The sequence below is a fragment of the Mus caroli genome, chromosome 14 (assembly GCF_900094665.2).
Source record: "Mus caroli chromosome 14, CAROLI_EIJ_v1.1, whole genome shotgun sequence".
Lineage (NCBI taxonomy): Eukaryota > Metazoa > Chordata > Mammalia > Rodentia > Muridae > Mus > Mus caroli.
Genome location: NC_034583.1, coordinates 61977901 through 62000568, shown reverse-complemented (window position 1 = coordinate 62000568; position 22668 = coordinate 61977901). Strand labels below are relative to the sequence as shown.

Below are 22668 nucleotides of genomic sequence, written 5' to 3'. Positions count from 1 at the left end.
AGGAGGAGGAGGAGGAGAAGAAAAGAGGAGGAGGATGGGAAAGAGAAAGAGTGAGGGAGAGAAGAAGGGAGGGAGGGAGAGAACCTGTAAGAACAGAACACACATAATCACACTTATACACATACACTCGCCCATACATACACACACACACACACACACACACACACATATACAATCACACAGAGAGACAGAGACAGAGAATACAATTCTAGGATAGACCATGCCAGCCCCAGTGCCTACCAAATGCCCAAGGGAATATCAAGAAGAAAGAGTCACAAACCCATAGAGCTCTTTTTTCTAATATTTTTAATGTGTATGTATGCACACAGACATTTGTGTATGTACAGGTGTGTGCACGTGTGTTCATGTATGTCCACATATGTGTGCATATAGAGCCCAGAGGATAACATCAGACACCATTCTCAGGAGTCCTAACTGCCTTCTTGGGGACGGAGTGAGACAGGGTCTCCTATGGGCTGGAGCTCACCAAGCAGGCGAGGCCATCGAGCCCCAGAGATTCCCCTGCCTCCATCTCCCCAGCGCTGGGATTAGAAGTTTGCACAGCCATGCTCAGCAGTTTCACATGGGGGCTGGGAATCAAACATGAGCCCTCATGCTTGCAAAGGCAGTGCTTTATTGGCTGAGTCTCTGCTCACATTCCTAAGCATGGACCCAACAGGGTAAAGTGAGAGCCCAGCACGGTCTTTCTCATTCCTCAAGGGAATCACCCAGGAGATTCCTACCTCTGGTGGCTCAAGCAATGGAAGGAAAACCCAGTGCAGACTAGATGGTGGTAACACAAAAATAGCAGAGGATCCCTTACCTGAGCTGCTAAGGACCAGGCAAATACTCAGTATTTCCAATGGTCACCAGTTTGGGGATATTTGCATATGCATAATGAGATGTCATAGAGATGGGACCCAAACACAAAATGATACTGTTTCATGCATATTTGATACACACAACCTTAAGGGACGCTTTTATTATAACTTCAGTACACCTGCCTTTTCACTATGTCCCATCTCATCTGGTCAATTGTAGAGTTTACCCCTGTGGCACTGTCTCAGCACTCAACATACTTGAAATTTTTAAAGCATTCTGGATTTGGATATTTAAGATGAAACACCCGAAATCTCCACCAACCAACACGACCAGTATTTCCAGAACACAAGAGTCCTTCCACCTGCCACGTGCTTTATAGTCCGCTGACTCACTGCTAACCCACGCACATGAGGGCTTCCTCACCTCACAAAGGGGGAAACTGAGGCACAAAGAGGATAGTGAGCAACATAGCTGAAGAAAGTGCCAAACTGAGGATCCAGAGAAGCAGAAACAGAAGCAAGGGTAAGACGAACCACAAGCCATCAAAACGGCACTGGGTTTCAGATTCAAGACCTATCCATGACCACCAAGGAACCAGGCAAACGCTTAACTCCAGGCACCGCTGCCCAAAGAAAGCCACACAGCTTCCGAGAAGCCAAGAGCTAAAGCTCAAAAAATGGTGAGGAGCAGGCAGGTGAAGCATAGAGTCAATGAAAGACCAGGAAAAGCACCTGAGTCCGAGAGATGAATGGGCCACACCCCAGGGGTGAGAGGAAACAGAACACGCACCAGCAAGGGTCACTTACCTGAGAAGATTGAAGCGAGCCTGAAGATGTCCGAGAGGCGGGAGGTCACAGGCTCATAGGGCGAAGCTTCATAGAACTCCTCACCTGGAAGAAAGGTGGATGTGAGACGCGGGCTTCCCTCAGGCAAAGCACTCCCATTAGACAGCGACAGTCCCATTAACACACCCCAGGATGTGAACGAGGGCAGCCCTTGCCAAGGTGGAAAATGCTGTGCTGGCAAGGTAGGGATGAGAGCTCATTTTGTAGAGACAAGTTATTTCTCACCAGCTAGAGCAGGTATGCCTAGTGGCACTGCCTGTCACGTGACCTCCCTGCAGGACCAATCCTCTTTAAGGGAGTCCGGAAAGAACAATGGCCCTCAGAAGGTCAAGTACACATCACAGGATCTGGAGACAGGGGTCTTACTAAGATTTTTTTAGTTCAATTTCCTTGTTTCCCCTTGGCCTCACCTCATGTTATCACAGAGAGTCTAGCTGGGAACATTAAATGTCACTAGGTAAAGGGTCTGACCCCATGCTCCTATCTGCCTGGCCTCCGACACACAAGCTTCCAACCTCTCCTCTACCTGTTAGCTCCTGTGCCTCCTCAGAGCATCAGAGGACGTCGGAGGCTTGGAGTAGAGAAGCAAGTGAATGACAGGAAATAAATGGCCCCGGGATACCCAGGAGACCCTCACCACATTATCAAGAATCCCATGCCCTCTGCAAACACCTTGCAAGAAAGAGGCACATCCTCGGGAGACCTGACCAGTGAGGAGAAATCAATGCAAACTCACTCAGACTGTGTGTGTGGTGACGAGGAGGGGCAGACAGGGAGTGACCCACGGCCTCTCACATTGATTTCCTATCCAGCAGGGCCTGGCACCACAGACAGGCACCCTTGCCTACAGAGACCCTGAGTGAGCAGTATCTATGCAGGATGTCCCTACCAGAGGGAACAGATACCACCTCTGCAAGAGGTTCCTTCATCTAACCCAAGAGGCCACAGAGAGCCAGGACTGGAAGTCCAGCTAGCTCTAGGATGCTTCATAGCTGCTCAATACTTTCCTCACTGCAGAAGGGGGCTGCAACCTTGGCCACAGACACCCAAAGCACTTGGAAGAAGCTCGCTTCCTCCTGTTAAGAGGAATTCTAGCCTGCATCTTGCCACATGGGAAATGCTGTGTGCCAGGCAGCCCCCAGCATACATAGTATGTGCCCCAGTAGAATCGAAACTTGATCCATTGCCTCTCAAGGTCTAAGTGCAGTCCTTTGTACCCACTAAGATTTATCTTACTCTCCCCTGGGAGAGTCCTAGGGGCAGGGCCCCCAGGCACTGCCTTGTATTAAAGCCAAACAATCTAAGAACTTGGGAGTTCTTGTAGGGAGAAAAAAAAATAAAAGTTGTGTTGCACTTTCTGCACATCAAACATACTTCAGACACACTAACTTACTCTCTTCTTCACCACCTTGCGAGCTAGGCACTATTGCTCACCTACTGTGCTGACAAGGAGCAGGGAGCACAGAGTAAGTCACTTGCTCCAAAGTGATTTCGTTTCTTCGCCTAGTAAGCAGCAGAGCCCGGCTTTAAACCCAGGGTGGCAGCCCTAGAGCACAGCGCTCTCTCACCATATGCCACTCCCCAAGATATTGTGCGGCTCTTCAATAGACCCTATGGTCAGAGCTCTGCTGCCCCTGGACTGTTCCCCAGCACTGTCCAACTGCCACCTTGCCCAACTACAGGAAGCACAGCCTTGTGTCTGGTCTGTAGGGCAGCCCACACCATTGGCTAACCAGGGGTTCCTCCTCTCTAAACCCACTGTCATTTAATTGGTCTGGTCCTGCAGCTGGGTGTACCAGGAAATGTCAGGCCTGGGCTACTGAAGCCAGAATCAGGATGCAGATCCTGGGAACTGTCACTTGGGGTGGGCCTTTGCTCTTTGTGGACCCTGAACTTCAGAGTCACCTTTGGAGCAGCCATTGGTGGTATCCACCATGGCCATACACAGTTGTGATAATGGAGAAAAGAGACCCCACATCACTGTCCTGGCTATGGGATCACCCTCAGCACAACTGAAAGAAACCTTGATATAGTGTAAGGCCCCTGAACTCAGCCACCAACTTGCTGTATACCCTGGACAGCTATTCTACCCCTGTGCCTCAGTTTTCCCTACCACCAAGGTTAATGTATGACATTTCTGACTCCCTAAACTCAGTGGCCACCTCTCCAGAGGCCATTATGCCCGACCCACTGGCTCCCCTTCCTTCAGTGCAACCTCAGCTCCTACTACCCGTGTAGGTCCTGGCCTTAGGTGGAGGAAGCAAAAGCCTGGGCAAGTCCCATCCACCTCAGGGTTAGAGAGAAACCAAGAATTGGAGGACGATCCCTACAATCATCTCTCCCATCTCCTCTCCTCTTTCAATGGTTCTTGCCCTCCTCTTAGCCCCAGCCCACTACTAAGTATTATGAATGTGCAGGGAGAAAGTCTCTACAGCCTCCTCTAGGGGAATGGCTCAACCTTACCATGAATAACTAACTCTTGGGTAGACCTTATCACTCATAGGTTCAAAGGCCTCCTGGCTTCTCCTGATGGAGAATATGCAGCCCTGAGATCTAGACGTAATCTTTCACAGAGAAGAAGCACACTTCTGTAGAAAGGGACAAGATGGGATGTATTTCTGGAACTCTCATTGGAAAGCAGAGGTACTCCCGTTTCTGCGGAGCCAGTACCCTCTGAGGTATGCAGTAAGTAGTGTTAACAGGTGGTCATTGATAGAATTAACTCAAAAATCATCTCAAGACATAGAACCAGAGAGAGAGAGAGGTATGGTGAAGGATCCCAAGTCCCAAGGGGCCTTGAAGATCACATGGTAGTGACAACCAAATATATAAGCACTGGGCTCACTGCTGCCACCACGGAGAAATGCCTCATCTCTCCTGCTTCTGATCACAGGTTGTCCTGAGCAATGCCACCAAGGTGATAGTGCTGTTCCTGCTAAGAAAGCCGATCAGCCTGGGGCACCTCTAGTCAGCTCTTCTATCACCTGCCCTGTCTCCTGCTATGTAGCCCAAGCTAGCCCACCCCTACTGAGTGTCTGAAGACCTAAGTTCAGTTCCCTGCAGGCTCACAACTGTCTGAAACTCTTTTCACTCCGGAGAATCTGGCTTCCATGGTCACCTGTACTCATGTGCTCATAACCATATGCAGACATACACACCTGCACATAATTAAAAATAATAACAAAATAATTACTTCTTAAAAGCTCTGTAAATGAAAAATAAAAGGCAGAACCATCCATTTCCAGAAGCAGGAGGCTTCCCGACATGCACACCGGAAGCAGACCATTCGGTGAATGGTTCCTCGTGTCACGTATGGAGAAGTACACATGTGTTAGGATAGCCTTACCTTCCTCGGTGCCTTTTAGCTATCAGAATGGAGTTGCTAGGGAGAAGTGGCCACCTAAAGCCACAAAACTACTCTGATCTTGATGACAGTCATACCATTACTAAATGCACACACTTCTTACTTATATGTTCAGAGCATATCTGAGCTGTCATGGTAACTGCTGGAGAACCCTCTCTCGGGACTCTACTCCTTCCTTTCATCCTTCCCTTCTGGTACTCTGCAAGGAAACTCTCATCTTAGGTTAGTGGCCCAGCTCTGGTCCTGGACCCACCCCTGTTCCTCATCCCCAGAGGCACAAATGCACAGCGAACCTTCCTGTGTCTTCCCCTAGCCTCTCCATCCATCCTCCTTTGGGGTTTAGACATCTTTAAAAGAGAAAATAGGTCATTCCTTCTGTCCTCTTCACAAAAAAAAAATTCTGAGAAAAATTATCTGTGTTCATCATGTCCAATCCCTGCTTCCATTCTTTCCCTAACCAACGCCCTGCTCCTAGAAGCTTGCTCCTAGGAGGCTTACCCAAGTGGCAGCAGTGGTCCAGGAGACACTTCCACGGCCCACTGCTCTGTGACTGTACCCACTGTCTTAGCTCCAGGTTCCACACATGGGCTGACGTACACCCCAGAATCTCTCTAGAACCATATCCTCCCCTGAGCTCCTTGCCTGCATGTCTGCAGGGCTTGACCAACGGCAGATAGGGAGCCCCAGAGAAACATCAAGCCCCCTGCCGCCGTCTACTTTGCAGGCACTGGAAGTCTCTCTCTTCCTGTCTCATTGGCAGTAGCTGCCAAAGACCTGTTGATTCTACCCTGTTAAGAAGCACTCAGATCCATCTTCTCCTTGGTTGCCCTGTCCTGTACCTGCCACCATTACTCCTGCCTGGGGTCACAATCCCTACCACTGACCAATGCCCCCAGAACTACATGGATAATCTTCTGAAGCATCAGTCTGATCAGATCCCTTGAACTCTGAATTAAAACCATCCAGGTTTCCTATTGCCCACCAGATCTCTTTCCTCCCAGCCTCCCATCCTTCCAATCCATGATCTAGATTGTCCAGTTACCTACAGTTCTTCATGAAGATTCAACTCTCAGGCCTCACCCTGATGTGTCTCACTCTCCATCTGCCCACTCTTAGTGTGTCCCTCCCCTGTGTAGTATGATTTCATCCCAGCCTGGAGACAGCATCTCCCCACCTCCCCTCCAACCCCAAAAGGCTCTTTAGACTTTTTAACAAGGACTTGGATGTTCCTCTGAGGTGCCCCTACTATGCCTTTCCATCACAACACGTATGCCCTCAAATGGCAAGTGCCACCTTACTTACCGAACCCCTACCCCAGGCTTTAAGTTCCATAAAGGCAATGGCTACACCAGATCCTAGACTATTCCAGGAACACACAGCATCAGTGCACTCTCAACGCATATTTGCTGAATGAGTAAATGAACATCTTGCCAAGCTGACCAATCATCCTGAAGTCTATGCAATCTCAAGCCCCTGTCTGGACTGAGGAGTGCTGAAGAGGTATCATTGAGGAGAGGGGGGAGCTCTCAGGTTCTGCCTTGGGCAGGCTTCAAGAGAGTTTGCCTAGAGTCATAGAACCTGTTGCTCATGTCCAGTCTTGAGCTCATTAAGCTCTATATAAAGTGCCTAGGCCAGCCATTGTGTCAGCTAGAGACCACATGAAGGAAGAAAGACTTGACTCTGGGCTCTGCTCCAGGGAACAGGGCATTAGAGTGGCAGGGTCTGATATCTCCTGTTCTCACTTAAATGTCTGCCTGGTGTCTCTTTCCTCTCATGGGCACAGTTTTGTGCTGCCCTTGCTTGCAGCCCACCATCCAGTTCATCCTCTACCCTTGTCATCTCCCTCTCTCCATCACCATTGACCTCCTAGGAGGGGTTAGCTAATTTCTCCAGATTCAAATCAGGTCACCCTTTTACCAAGTTCTTCCTTCCTTCTGGATCCCTGGCCAGATCCATCCATCCCCTTCCCCATCACCGCCCTCCCTTAGAGCCCACCCGAGCTTACCCTCCGTCAGCCCCAGATGGATGCTCCAATAGATCTGCAGACACTGCAGCTCCTTCTTCATGCCCCGCTTGCAGCGGCAGTCATACAGTGGGCTTTCCTGCAAGACCTCCAGGGCCGCCTGGCACTCCTTATTGGCCAGCATGGTATTGCGATCCCGGCCTGCCAGGCACTGCCGAAGGGTGCGGTACCTGGAGCTGCAGTTGGATTCAGCCGCACACAGCTCATTGGCCCGGACACAGTCCACTTGGGGGCGCCAGCCGTGGAGCTCAGAGCCCTGCAGAGAGGAAGGGCTGGCCAAAGAGCGGAGGGTTTCGTCTGGGTAGTGGGGAGGGAAGACAAGCGTGAATGAGGGCCATCATAGTCTCTGACCCCAATGTAGGCCTAAGGTTTGAAGGAACTTCTTACCCTCTCCATACCAAAGTACACCAAGACCAAGGTCAACGCAGACCCAACCTAGTCAGCCATGCTCCCCTACAACCATGGTTCACATTCACTTTCTCCTGAGCGCAATCCGAGGTGGTGGAACACAGCATGCTAAATCCAGGAAGGCCTTCACTGAACCTGCCAGTAGGCTAAGATGCCAATAGTCCAGACAGAATGACATGGCCTCAACATGGAGTGGCAAGGGTTATGCAAAGGGATCTTGCCTCGACTCCCAGTGGACAAACACCTCCTCCATCCAAGGTATCGAAGGCTCCAAAAGTCAGTTAACCCTCAGAGCCTGTCTGGAACTTAGGAAGAACTCAATCAACATCAAATTCCAGGGAAGCTCGGGTCCAAATCAAGGTCACACACAGAGAAGCAGCAAGCCCCCTCCAGCCCCTCAGCCTCATCGTTTCTGTATCATTAGGGCCTTTAGAAGACAACCAGAGACAAGCCTAACTCAATCCAGGAGGCCCAGGAGAGAGAAGCAGAGACCCCATTCGGGCCTTGCCTTTCTGTATCTGTCAACTTCACACCAGACAGTGTCTGCACGGGCCAAATTCTTTCCCAGCTCCCTGCAAGAGAGACGGCATTAACCAGAACAAAGGGGCAAACCCACTCCCCTGTGCTGCTTCCCCATCATGGCTTCTCCCGTCCCATCATTTCCTGCTTCCTGTCTCCCAAGGATTCTGTTCTCAACAGACCTCACCACCTTTTCCTTTTAAATGTGCTCTCTCTCTCTCTCTCTCTCTCTCTCTCTCTCTCTCTCTTCCTTTCCTTCATACACTATTCTGAAATCCTGTCTTTTTTATATATCCTTCCTAAAGCAAATTAATAAATCAACTCTAGAAAGGAAAGACTTCTCCTCCTTCGGGCCCTGCCTTCCAGCCTGAGTATGGCTTCAGCCCACCCGCTCTTATCTGCCTCCCACAGTGTCCCCAGAAGGGAGGGGCCTGAGGACTGGACATGAAGGGCAGAGAGAAGCTGGCCAGACCCTTTCAAAGCCAAGCTTCCAAAATGGTTTCCTCCAGACACAGACGACATCTTCCTGTCTCCCTGTCCTTCCTAAAGCCCTAACTCCAGATCCTGCCCCCTCAAAAGCCACATCTCTCTGCCAGAGCAAAGACTGCCTTCTGCAAGACCCAAAGAATAATTTGAGAGGCTTTCTCCACTCCCTCCCACCCAAAAGAGAATAAAACTCTAGGCCAGTCATCCCTTCCTCAGAATACTGCAGAATCCCCCTACTCCATCCCCATTCAGAGCTGCCACACTCAGGCCTTCTCCCTAGGAGGCCCTGCTCATGGGGGAGCTACTGCAGGGAGACAGCGACACCTACAGGTAGAGCTGCACACAGCAAGCCTGTCACTCCCCAGAGCTGGGAGGGGCGGGGGGCGGGGGGGGGGGATGAGGGGGATCATTCCCAGTTGGAAACAGCAAAGGAGATGAAAGGGAGTTGGCCTCCCGATGGAGGAGGCTCCAATTACAGCAAAGGAAAAATTCTTCTCTTGCTGACCAAAATCCTGGCCCAGAACAGAAAGAGCGGAAGGATGTAACCACACTGAAACAAGACAAGTGGTAGAAACCCCGTACAAAGTGGGAGTTGCTGAAAGCAAGGTCTGCCTAGGCACTAGCCTGAGATGTGTCCTCCACTACAGCTGAGGTAGCAGCTTTCTTTCAAGGCTTCAGCAGATTCCCGCATCCCTTTACAGGACTCTAGTGCCTCTGGGCCACCCAGGAACAGCTGAACTACCACGCCCCCAACCCGCACCTGTCAGCTGCTCTCAGGCAGCCAGCCAGCTCTGCATTCTCTCTGACTTTGTCCCGAGGTTCCGTAGGACTTCACCTTCCACCTGATTGAGCTAAAGGTTTAACTGCCCAAGCGGAACACAGAATGGGACATGCTGGCACCCTGGGCCTTCTATGGGCTCAGAACTTACATGAGTTTAAAGTCAGTCTTGGCCTGCCCTGCAGCTGGAGCCAAGATCTCCCTTGATATCCTTAACACAAGCCTTTACTGGCTCCCACACCCGTCTCAAGGGCTTCCTCATCCTGTCAACTGATGTTCATGAAGGGCAAGGATAGTTTCTGCAGAGGACCAGGACATCCTTTCAATCACTGTCCCTATCGCTGGGACTCGGCTTCAGAACTCCCAGAAGCAACCAAGCCCAACCAGAGAAGGGAAACACAGTAATGGGGAGAGGCTAGCCAAGAATCAAAAGAAAAGGCTATCTTCATGGCCTGGAGGAAGAAAACCTGGAATTATCAAGAATAGACAGTGTGGACCAGTTCCAGGGAGTGCCAGGGAGGGGAAGGCAGAGGTCCACATTGCCCTCCTGTGTCTACAGTGCCCTCAACAGCCAGAATGTGCTAGAATACCACCGGGCAGGGGCTGGTGCTCTGTCCACTCTGTTTCCTCTCTCCATGGCATCCTATGCCAACCTTGGAAATCTGGATGGTTGGGTTAAAAAGCCCTTTCTCTCCACCGTAGTCCTCTGACATTAGGTCTCACTCAGAACCTTTGAGAAAGGCATCTGAAGGGGGCGGGACATGGCCCCAGCCAAACTGCTGATTTGAGACTGAAATCCCAAACTGCTAAGGAACTGCCACACTAAACAGACTTTCCAAGTGGTTCTCAACTATATAGTCATCTAGCCAGGAAAAGGCTTTTGGATTTAAGTTTCCTTCACACCATTCATCCCAGCCTGTCAGAGCTTTTCAGACTCCCCTGGCCTGCCATTCCCTTGAACCCTTTGCCCTACTTTGGAGAGGGACTTTTCGAGGGATAGGGGACTGAAGGGGCATAACTCAAGGAGGCTTCAGGCAACCCCTCCTCCTCCACTTTCCATCTCAGCCCTTGGGGAGCAGGCAGTGGCGGACATCTCTGCTCTCTGCTCATAATCTCTACACACATATGTGCAAATACGTGTACACACCCATTATGGGCAGGACGCCCATTGCCACCTCTGAGGAGAACTGACTCCTCAGCTAGGATCACCCAATGTGCAACATTCGGTCTGATACTGGAGGGTATTGTGCTCATATACCACTGCCCCTCAGAGGGGGACCCCTATACTTGGAAGCATGCATCCTTTATGAGGGAGGGGTGTAACTCAACAGCAGGCAATCTGGCCACTTTTTACCTGAAATGAAATGCTTTCTTCTTCGCTCTGATCATTCTAAGACCCTAGAAAGCTACATTTTCAGACCATTAATGAAGAAAAGGTCAAATTTTGTGACAATTCATTCGGAATGAGAGTTCACTTCCCCAAGGCTGCTGGAAAGGGATGAAAGTGAGCCCAGAGCATCTTCTACCCTCCTACCCTGTCCCTCCCACCCACAGGGTTACTGACATGTGGAGAAAGCAAGTATGGTGAAGGCCACACCCCAGGGCAGGGCTATGTCCCCTGGGAATGCATAGCTGGGAGGTAGAAAGTCTGTGAGCAAGCAAAGGGCCCAAGATACAGCCAATATCTATTCACCCTGACTACACATCCCCTGGACCAATCTGGAGGGCACTTCTTAGACCATGCACATTTTCCATAAGCAAAAGCTACCTCCCTGTCTGGGTTATCCAGAGCCCTTTTCTGCTGAAGGTAAAGGTGATCTCTTGATCTCTGCTTGGTAGCCAATTCACTCTGGTCTACCAGCAAGCAGAAAGCACCTGGACTAAAAGCAGATGTCACACACACACACACACACACACACACACACTTTCCAGAATTCCCTACCAGTAACCTTGCCTGGGAACCCTGGGTCCACACATAGCCTTTAGCCTTGCATCTTTTCTTTACCTGTAAACTATTCCTAGACCTTGCTTCCCAAGCAGCTGAGATTTTACAAAGTATAAGGGGAGGGGGGGCGCCTGCTGGAGCTCAGAACCACTGGGCAGCCGCTCCTCCCTGTCACAGAGGGAGGGGGCTTACGGGGTGAGCAGTAAGTGGTCTTTGTTAAGATCTGTTTTCTCCCTTTTCCTGCATTCCCCCTCACCATCTTCTTTCCAAGGAGCAAACTTTGGACTCCTCTTTCCCGTGTCACATGCCCTAGGCCCCTGGGTTGTTGCTCTTGAAGGCCTTGAACACCAGTTTGCAAGCCTGAGCTCCACCTACCCATCTGGCTTGGAAAGAGAGGCCGTGGGTAGGGAGAAACTTGCAAAGTGGTACAAAGAGTGGAGAGATAGGGTGCGTTCCTGAGACTGATTGGCAAGTAGGAGGTGACTACAAGGACTCCCCGCAAACGGCCAAACCAAGACCTCCTGCCGAAACCCACCTACTCTGATAGCCTTCCAGAAAGGAGGGGCAGGCTTGATGGCGTCCCGCCAGCCTCTCCCCCTCCCTCCTTTCATTCACACCAACAGTTGCATTTTTTTTTCCTTCCTAAGTTGTTGCAAATTGAACCCATTATTTTGAGGGAAATGAGCGCTATCACGGCCTGCAAGTAAGAGTGTGTGTCGGTGTGTGTGCGCGCGCGCGGCACGGGAGTGCGTGCGGAGATGGTTTGAATGTTGGAAGTCTCCTTCTCGGTCCTCCGCGCAACCAGCTAGCCGCTGCACAGCTCCCTCCTCTAGAACCTCCCAGGCAGTTCGGCTCCCCGGAGCCCCAGGCCCGGGCTCCCAGCTCGGCGCGCTCACCCGGTGTCTCCCACGGCGCCCTGCTTGCAGCCCCCAAGCCCACCCCCGCATGCCCAGCTTCCAGTGGGCGACTGAACGCGCGCAGCCCCTTGTGACCCCCAGACTCGCCACCTGCAGGTACTCACCTAAAAAGAAGAAGAGGCAGAAGGCGTTTGCCAAGATCATGTTAAATAAATCCCACAGTTTTGTGTGTATGTGTCTTTCTCCCTTAGGTTTAAAAAAATAAAAATAAAATAACAACGGTAATAATAACAGCCAAGCAATGATAACGACCCCCAAATCCAATGCGGAGATCCCGCCGGGCGGCCGCCGGTTGAAGATCCCGAGTCCAGGGATTCTCGCTGCTGGCTGGAGGGGGAGGGGTGGGAGGCGGGCGGTGGGCTGCCTCTCGACGTCCCCCCCCTTGCCACTGAAATCAAACACACGTAGCTATGTGTCTGGCTGCCTTCTAAGCCAACAGCCTGGTCCTGAGGTCAGCCCAGCCCTTCGCTCCCGCGGCCGGGAAGGCGTGAGTCCCCGTGGGTCCAATTCCCCTGCACTTCCCAGGAGGGGACTGGAGAGGTGGGGGCGAGGCGATCTGAAAGTGAAGGGCTGGAAGAAAGCAGCGAGGGAGGGGGTCAGAATAAATGCAAATAGGAAAGAAATCCACCGACGGATGGGATCAATCCAGTAGAGCTTCTAGGACGGAAGACCAGAGTCGCTTCTTTGGCACCAAGACGAAGAAAAAGATTCAAAATTAAAAAAATCTTCTCCCGCTATCCCTTGCTCGGCTCACTTTTTCTAATGGAATTCCAGTGCCGGTGTGCCTGTGCTTGCGTGTGTCTTTCCTCCCTTCCTCTCTCCCTCTCCTCTCCTCTCTTCTCCTCCCCCTCGCTCTCGCTCTTTGCTCTCGATCTCCGCTCTCCCTCACTCTCCCTCTCTCCCTCTTCCCCTCCCTACTCCCTCTCTCCCTGCTCCTCCCTCCGCCCGCCCGCTCCCTCCCCCTTCGCGGCTTCCTCGCCTAGGCTCTCGCGCCTCGCCCCTCTCCTCTGCTCGGGGCTCAGCGCCCCGGCTCCCTGGCGGCTGGCGGCTCAGCGCGCGGGAGCGCGGCGGAGCTGCTACACTCTGCAGCAGCAGTGGTAGCGACTCGGCGGCGACGGAAGCTACACCGGAGTGGCGCTGGCGCCCAGGAACACTGGCCTAGGGGTGAGCTCCACCGCTGGCTCCCTCGGCTCAACTGCCCGCCCTTGGGACCAGCCTGCTGCCTTGGCCGGAAACCGACTAGATTCCCCGGCCAGTGTCCACGCTCAAACCAACGAAGCCTCCCGCCCCCTCCTCTCCATGCAATGTCTCATCCTGGCTAGGTGAAGGCTTGCGTTCTCCAAGTGCCACTGCCCCTGCACTGGACCCCCAGAGCCATGAGGTTTCGGAAGCCTGAGCGAGGTTATGGGGACACTGAGGCCCGAGTGCTGGAGCCATCCTAGAGGCGTGGAGGCAGGGCAGTAGAAAAACCCAGGCGTGGTGGTCCAGGTCTGGAAGAGAGAGCACCACTCTGCAAGCTGATGTATTCCTTGTGGAGAGCCGATCTGAGAGTCTCCCCAAAAGCACTAGGGAACCCAAAGACGCCCTTGTAGGCCAACCCTATCTCCCTGGGTGTAACCCCGCGCTCCTATTCGTGTGTTCTGCATGCAGAGCTCAGGAACTTTTACCGCACACTAGTGCCTCGTTTGCCACCCCACCCCGCGCGCGCTCCCCAACACACACGCACACACACCAGCTCTGCAGCCATTCCAGACACCTCTTCCCCAGTTGGTCTCTCCTCCCCTGGACCAGAGAGAAGATTGTCTGGGGGTCCCAACTTCCTCCTCCAAGGCCAGTGAACCAGCCAGAACTGCGCGGGAAAAATCCAGCCTGGTTTGACACCCCACCCTACTGGGGAGCCCCAAGACAAGGGGCACTCAGGCCTCTGCTTCACACCCCCTCTCCGCACACAGAGATCTCCTGGACTCCCTAAAGCTAGTCGGGGAACTAAGGCCACTCCCGGTTCCCGAAGCTGCGGGTGGAGACCCTTCCGGATGGAGACTCCTCCCCAAGCCGGGAAGGGGGACAATTGATCCATCTGTCTTTGACCTCAGCTCACCGGCGTAATTTAGTCATAGAATTTACAATAAAAGCCCAGAAGCCCCGAAAAAGAAGCGTCTGGCTGGAGAAGGGTTGAAGGCGAAGTGAGGTTGTTGACCGAGGTGGCAGGGCGGCAGACAGGCAGTACACATCCCTCAGCGCCCTCGGGATCGTACAGCCCACGCACACCCGGCACCCTAGTTCCATGCTTCTCTCTGACACACCTTCGGCTGCCCTGGCATTTCGCACTCCTATGTCTTGCATGCGGTTCCCGTAGCCAGGTTTAGGCGATGCTTCGTCAACTTTCCACGTTGCCATAAAAAAAAAAAAAAAAAAAAAAAAAAAAAAAAAAAAGGCGGTCACCATCTCAAGAGCTTATTTGGGAGTGTCTTCTAAAATACATTGTTAAATATTAAGGCGGTGAAATAAAGGAAGTGGTAGTGTGTTTAGTGTGAAGAGAGGGGTCACTCATAAAACCAGCAGCCTTAGCTGCTAGTGGGAAAGCTAGAGGGAGCAACTTCCATCTTGTGGATTTAGGCGGGAAGGCACAGAACAGGATTTTCATCTGGCCATTGGGAGACAACGATCCTAGACCCTACACCCAATAATAACACCACTGTGACAGCTAGGTAGGGGAGAGTTCCAACGAAAAGTACCTAAGCAGCAGCAGGGGAGCGCTGGCTTCTCTCCATCAATCCTCCATCCCTCTCCTGTTTTTTACTTCCCAGAGTCCCCTAGGTTCTTTTCAAAAATTGGGGAACTTACACATCTGATGTAGGTTAAAAGATGAAAAGCAGTGAGATATACCTCTAGAAACTCTTAGCCCAGAAGCCAGAGGCTGGATGCTTCACCACTAAATAAATTAAGCCTCTTCCACTCACTCACCTACTTCCAGGCCCTTCTGATGATCCAGGTGTTACCCCACCTCCCTTAAAGGCCTCTCCTTCAAAATTAATGCTAAGCAATCCCGCCATTACTCAGACCTTACCTTCGGTTAGCCTTAGTTGAGTACTAGGGGGAGAGGGTTCTGAAAAAAAAAATAGCTAAGTGGGCTGAGAAAGCCATAGAAGACAGCCAAGGATGTGCTCTGCTGAGTTCCCATGGGAACAGAGTCAGGGGATTCTGGTAGTAGGAGGTGAGTGACTTGTGATGCTTCAGGCCTTCAGGACCACCCAGGCCTCACAAAGGACAATGGGAAATATTCGCCACCCCCTGTTGATGCTATGGGACATATTTACCTTGAACCCTCTTCCCTCCTATCTGCACCATGATCCACCACCCTCTGCCAACTGTCAATCTAAGCTACTGTTCGATGGATAGGGCACACACTGTCTGTTTGCCAGGATCTGCTGAGAAGAACCTACTAGGCAGAGGGCAATTTAATCTCTCTGGGCCTCAATTAGCTCATGCAGAAAATGGGGGATGTTTCTTAAAACCTGATTTGTAGAGATTAGACAGGACACTGCACCCAAAGCTGCTGACAGAATGCCTGGCTTACCCCTTTCCTCCTGGGCCCGGAGTATGAATGAGGTTACAGGAGGCTACAGGAGCTAAGAGCAATGAGAAGCAGAGATTGGAACAATAGCAAGGTTTCAAGGGAAGCAGAAAGTGCTTTCTAGAAGATGGGAGAAGCTCTTGCAAGAGTAAGTTATGGGGGAATGGGGTACCCTTTGGGAGATGGGACATGATGCACTTTCACACCTAAGATGCCCTGTGTTTTTTTCTGCTCTCGTGGACCTCACCTTGCTGCACCTGTGCTCACACAGGGCCCACCTCCTGAACACAGACAGAGCAGAGCATCCGAGCATCATAAAGGGGGGGGAGGGAGGGCACATGAAACTTTGTGCCTTCTCTTCTTTGTCTTGTGGAGAAGATTCCCTCAAGAGCAAGGAGTAAGGGGAGGCACAGAGTAACCACCACACAGAGTCCAAAGCCTCTTCATTTGCTATGAGGAAGAAGGGGCTCCCTTGTCCTCCAGAGGAAAACCAGTCAAGACTTTAAAATATATATATAAATATATATATATATGTGTGTGTGTGTGTATATATATATATATATATATATATATATATATATATATATATATATGATGTCACATACCTGCTCAGCCCTTTAGTGGCTCCCAGGGGGCTCAAGTCTAAACCCTGGGGTATTTGGTCCCCAGGTCCCCAGTGATATATATATATATATATATATATATATATATATATATATATCACCCCATCATGCTAAGACACACAAGGAACCACAGAACGGTACTCCACAGGACAGAAGCCTAAGCCAGGATGTTCACCATCAGCCATCCAGAACAAGCTTACCTTATCCATTCTCAGAACTGTTCCAAAGGCTGTGGGAATAGACCTGGGTTGTCTACCAGGGAAGCATGTGGAGATGGAGTTAGTTATGCCTCTATGAAAAGAAAGGGAACAAGACAAAGCAGCCTGGATCCCAGTGAGGGGAGGAAAAAAGTGTCACTGGATTTTGGGAGTGCTGTCTAAAGGGATGTCACTGTTCACAGAAGTGGAATTCCCTCTGGAGACTCGAACAGATTTGGCTAAGGACATTTTGGGCATGGGGGTTATGTGGGAGACTACGGTGATAAGGAAGAACTGAGACACCCAGTCACTGAGAGGAACCAAGGGCACAAGTGGAAGAGGCCCCCGTGGGAGGAGATCTAATAGATCCAATAGGCAGATATGGAAGAGGACCAAATACCCCAGGCTTTAGACTTGAGCCCCCTGGGAGCCACTAAAGGGCTGAGCAGGTATGTGACATCATAATTTTAGTGATACTGATATGACAAGTGTATGAAAGATGGAGACCAGTTGGGAGGCAGTTGTGACAGTCTTGGCCTGAGGTAATAAGGGTCTCTAACAGGAGATGGCAGTGGGCAAGGACAGGAGATGGCTGTCAGAGACAGTGCACTCTAAGATGAATCAGCAGGATGGTGCTAACAGCTTGGACTGGGGTGGGGGGAGAAGGGAAATTCCCATTGGCCCAAGAATCGCCAGGCTGGAATAAAGACAACAGCTCTCATTTTGTGGGCTCTGTTGTGGGAAGAAAAAAAAAAAGAAATTAGTAGTTAACTTGATGGCGTTACAACTTAACACTCTGTTAATTCTTATGATAAATCCATGGGTCAGGTTCGTGGCTTAACTCATGCAAAGTCCTATACAAAGTGGGATAAAGTCAGGCAGCTAGGATCTCGGGTCCTGCATTAGTCAATCAGGGTTAGCATATGAATAAACAAAATGACAGCAGTCCCGGGTCTATAAATTCTGTGCCTGCATTAAGGACATCTGAGATAATCCTTTTCTCTCTGCCCTGTCTGGAAAAAGAATCATGAGAATGAAAACCCTTTTTTGTTATTTATACTTTGGACTTGTCTGGCTTTATCCTTGGAGCGTGAGGCTAGGAGGGAACCTGTCCAGGTAAAACAGCTCTTATGATATCTAGTCCTGTGTCCTGCGCCTGGATTATCCCTGAGTTTACCAGGCTCTCTTCCAGCCCCTGTTGCTCTCTAGTGATAACAGAACCTCAACTAGTATCCCAAGGCACAGCCCTTTAAAAAAAAAAAAAAAAAAAGGTGCTAGCCTGGGGGTTAACTAAACCTTCCAGTTCTCTCAGCCTGAGCAAGGCTTCACAGCAGGGTGGAGGAGACCAGACTAGGAAGAGAGAAGCATACTGCACTCCTGGGCATTGATTTCCCTAATTGATGTCAGTCAGTGCTCTCGGTGCTTCACATTCCTGGTAGAAGTAGGATCTTTTGCAAGAGCTGGGATCTCCCTACTAAGCCTCCTCCCCAGACCCAGGAACTGCTCTGTGACCTCACCTGGCCCAGCGAGCTCCTCAGGCTCCAGGCTAGCCCATTAGAGTCAGAAGAACCTGCTTGCTTGGAGGAAGAGGGGGCAGGATGAAGCTGCAGCCTTAATCCATGTACCCTCTGATGGAGATACAGTGCCTCACACAACACAAACACCTGCCCCATCCAGATCTTAAGGAAGACATGACCAAAACTAGCCTCCCTTCAAAACGGATCACCCTGGGTTGAAGGCTGTCCACAACCTAGCTAAGAAAGACCATGGTCCACCCAAGGTCATGACAAAAGCTAGCAAGCTTCACATCTGGGACCAGAAAGCAGGTCCTTCTCACCCTATGGCAAAGAGTGAACTCTCGCTAAAGAAAAAAAAAAAAAGCAGCCTGCTGATGTACTATACCATTCAAGATTTTCCCAGGACAGGTAGCTGTTGGGGGAAGTGGACACCGGAAAAATACTCAAAGCACTTTGGGACATGGCTTTATGTCATCTGAGACAAGCTGGGCACAGCTGGTGTTGATCTGAACTCCTTTCACCAGACTTCCAAAAAAAAGGCTGCACCCCAGTCCTTCTTTACTGCATGCTTACCCACCCATCACAGCGTAAGTAAGCCAGGAAACTGCCCTTCTGCAGAGCCATGGCAAGACAAAACCCCAGACCTCGCCTCACCTTGCCTGCTGCCTTCACTGCTCTGCTGCCTGTCGATGGCATGTATTCACCACACCCAGCCTTGTGCTGGGACCAATGCTGTATTTGACAGCCCCCAGCTTGTCTAGAACAGCCCCTCAGCCTCTCTCTCAGGCACTGGCCATCTGCCAGGCTACTCAGCTAAGACAGATAGGGGCAGTAGCTGCTTCTGCCAAGACTCCTGAACAGTTCTTGCTTCCTGGCACCCCCAGGAGAGCTCTCAACCCCAGTGGCTCCCCACTGGGACCAGGTCTTTATTTAGCTGAGCCTGGCAAGGTAGGTGGAGCATCAGCACTAGGTCTAGGATGGGCTGTCACTCAAAGGCCCTAGCTCTGTATCCAGGGCCTGAAAAGTAGCTCACAAGGGCTTTTGGACACGAAATGAGAACAGGAGTGCTGCTTTCTAAACAGAAGTGTCTTCCCTCTGTCCTGAGTGGAGGTTCATCAAATGTGCATGTGCATCTATCTGCATGCCCATCCTATTGCCCTGATTTCTTGTTCTGAGGGTTTCTTTTCCCATTATCCAGACTTTCTCTCCTTATGCCACTATTTCTCTGAACTAGTGTTTTCTTGCTATCTTATTGGATTTCCTGTGGTACAGAAATGTGAGAAAGAGTTTTAAACACAAAAGATTGAGTCATTAATAGCAGAACCATGACCATCACATACTCTCAGGCCCAAGGCTCTTAAGGTTATAAGGAGCAAGAATAATATCCACCGTGATCAGGAGACTATGAAAGGCATCCCTCAGATTATATATACACACCTGTGGCAGCCAGCTACCTGGGTGCCTGGCTGTTGTACATACCGTTTGTTTTCAACAAAGGCTGCCTCATCACCTCCCATTCCAGGGTGTAGTCACTATAAGGAAGCTACCACATTCATCAGGTAGGCCCCAGGGTGGCAATGTCAGCACTGTAAGAGTCCCCCTGCTGTGCCCCTACTCCTAGAAGGGGGAAGAGACTGGCTGGGCCATGGCCTTCACTCTGAAATAGAAGCTCAGCATACTGCAGTCTACCAAGTAAAAATGCCCCTTCATGCTGAGCCGGCTCCAGCCCTTTTCTTGCTGGCCTGAGACAACACCTAGCCAGCTGGTGAGGCATCATAGAAAGTCCCAATTTAAGGCCTGAGTTCTCCCTTGCTGCCAGCTCAGAGACAAGGTTGGGACTTCATAAGGGCAGCATAGCAAGTGATACAGTGAGTCCTCAGAAGGATTTCCCAGGAAAGGGAGGGGGTGAGACTGAAATATTCCCTTCAGGTCCATATGTTTGAGCACCTAGTCCCCTACAAGTGGCTCTATTTGGGGAGGTGGTAGAACCTTAAGACTGTGATCTAAGGAGCAGAAATGTGTGGGCACGGGCTCCAGAGATATGCACATGTGGTTCTAGCACAGCACCCTCTACTTCTTGACCCAGCAAGATGCAAACAAGATTTACCACAATCAACTCCCACCACAGCCAACCCTACCCCAAACACACCTCTCCCCACCATAATGGACTGACACCCTCCCCTGAAACCCAAGAGCTGTAAGGAATCCTTCCCTGTTCCATCACGTTGTTTCTGTCACAGCAACAGAGGAGGGTTTGTGTACCGAGAACCTCTGTCCTCCTGCCTATCTGTGCAGCATCTTGGGGCCCTCTATTCACCTTCCATCTAATTCACCGGTGAAATGAGCCAGCAAAGTATATCAGCAGCCAACTCAGTTCCCAGCTGACCATGTGACCTTAGGTCCTCTGGGATTGCAGTTGCCTACCCTGTCAACCTAAGGCAGGATGATCAAGGGAGATGCTGAACACCGACATCACTTTGAAATGTATGAGACACCCTGCAGGGGCAAGCCACTGTGAAGGGTTTTTGGTTTTTTGGGTTTTTTGGGTTTTTTTTTTTAGGCAGCCCACATCTTTGAGCAGTGAGTCCTGGGGCTCACCTTCCAGCATCTGTTTCAGGAATGTGTTCCCCATGCCCGCTGCACATGAGTTTCAGTGGAAAAGAAGAGACTCTCCTTTCACAGGTGGAGAGACAGAGGCTTTCTGGTCCCACTGTGGGTGACACCCTCTTAGCACTCCCCACAGCATGTTGAAAAGGTTCATAGTTTTGTCTGTCCCTCTTCAATCCAAAGCTCAATGAAGACAGAACCTGTATCTTTACCATCAGCATGCCCTCAGAGGCTGGTACATAAATACTCGAAAAGTGCTAGATGTATGGTCCGGCAGACAGGTGGACAGAAGGATGGATGGACAAATGATGCCTCTTCTGGGCCTGGTGCCACTTCCTATTTCCTGTCCTAGGAGTCTCTGGGATCTAAGTGACTCCTAATACCAGCTGCATTTGCTTCCTCCTGGTTTTTTTTTATTTTTTCCATAAGAAAAAAAATGATAAACCTGACCAGAGGATTTTTTTTTCCTTTTACTGTTTAGATTCTTTTAACTCCAACTAGATTGGCTTATGCTCTTGACTTTAAAGACTAATTCTATAAAGATTTAGCACATTAATGGGAGTCAAACCCTTTAGAATTCCTGCTTGACCCAATGAGCCTCCTCTTTCTTACACGTTAGTGGGTATAATCCTCCAACCTCTGTGCTCTGACCCAGGGACCTCAATAATTGTTTTTTAAGTTGGAAGAAGGAAAGGGAAGCTGCAATGTAAATTCTGGGCCGAAGAGAGCCCTACCCCCTCCAACACGGATGAGAAGGATACATGACACAGAAAACTAGCAATAAGAAAATTGCAGAGAACTCTTGTTCCCTATAAAAGAATCACACACACACACGCACACACACACACACACACACACACACACACACGCACACACACACACACACACACACACACACACACACACACACACACACATTGCTGAGTGACCACAGCAACCAGGCAAAAGAGAAACAAGAGTTAATAGAGTCAGTATCTCCCTCCATTCATCTGATGGCCCCCTGGTGACCTTATTGCAGGGACAACTTGGCCAGGAGCATCTTGAGTGTATACCTTCTGTCACACTGATCACTGCCTATTTCTTCTCTGCCAGCTGCAGCTTTGCAAGTGAGCCTGGTAAACAGATCCTAAGCAAAGGGATAATCTATTTAGTTCAAGTTGCCCATACAGTGTATGTGCCAGAACCTGCAAAGCTGATCAGGGCTTTTTTTTTTTCTTGGCCATCAATAGCAATCAATCACTGGATTCCTCAATGCCTTCTTATTACTTCTCTCCCTGAAACATGTGCACTTGGAAGAAATGTTAACGGAGTCAGAGCCTTAATGCAAGCTAATGGCTCTCTCACAGGCAGAGTCAGTCACCAGAAGAAGAGGGTTGGAATGAGAGGAAGAAGCGAATCCACAGCCTTCTTGGGCCACTCCCTCCCTTACCACACACTTCAGGTTCATTGATCAAGCTGAGACTGCTCGTAGCAGCTCATAAAACAGCTGAATTAGGCACTTGGAGCTTTCTTCGTTCACTTTCTTTGTCTGAGTGCCAGATCCACGAATCCTGGGTCTTCATCCATCCAGGACTTGCTGTGAGGTGACTGTACAGCAGTTCTCCGCATCCTTCGAATGGTACTCAAGCTAACCTGCATTGTGCCTGCCCAACTATGTGAACAGTGAGGTTTTGCAATGCAGTTCAGAAGGGAGACACTTTCCCACATCCTTAGTGATAGGAGGTAGGGGGTTCTGGGCAGAGACCACCCCTACTGGACTCTCACTACCCATTAAAAGAAATCCCTGCTAAGAAGTTTTGAGGGAGCAACTGTTTCCTCACAAGGTGGTCACTCAGGGCTCTGGTCACAATGTTCCACTATTCTGCTGAACTCAGATAAGGAACTGAGATCTTTCCTCTGACCACAGGGAACAGCCAGAAGTGGAAGGCAGAAAGTCCCGTTGACTGATACTATACTTCTAATCTGCATTCTGGGAGTGCTTAAGTAGACCACACAGGTGTGCAGGAAGCCTCCCTGAACAATGTCACCTGTTTAGTAGCCAGC

The 22668-nt window shown here is 50.5% G+C and overlaps 1 protein-coding gene across 2 annotated transcripts in view; it reads right to left on the bottom strand.

Annotated features, from left to right (window-relative positions):
- Window positions 1-12951, bottom strand: part of Gfra2 (GDNF family receptor alpha 2) — an 89226-nt gene extending 76275 nt beyond the window's left edge. Inside the window, exons 1-3 of one of the 2 annotated variants that reach the window (XM_021181643.2) lie at window positions 12212-12951; window positions 7037-7351; window positions 1629-1712 (exon numbers count right to left, since the gene is read on the bottom strand). In XM_021181643.2, coding sequence (XP_021037302.1) covers window positions 1629-1712; window positions 7037-7351; window positions 12212-12251 — 439 coding nt within the window. In that variant the 5' untranslated portion in view covers window positions 12252-12951. The remainder of the gene's footprint in view (window positions 1-1628; window positions 1713-7036; window positions 7352-12211) is intronic. The other variant, XM_021181644.2, reaches the window with a different exon arrangement.
- Between the last annotated feature and the right edge of the window lie 9717 nt (window positions 12952-22668).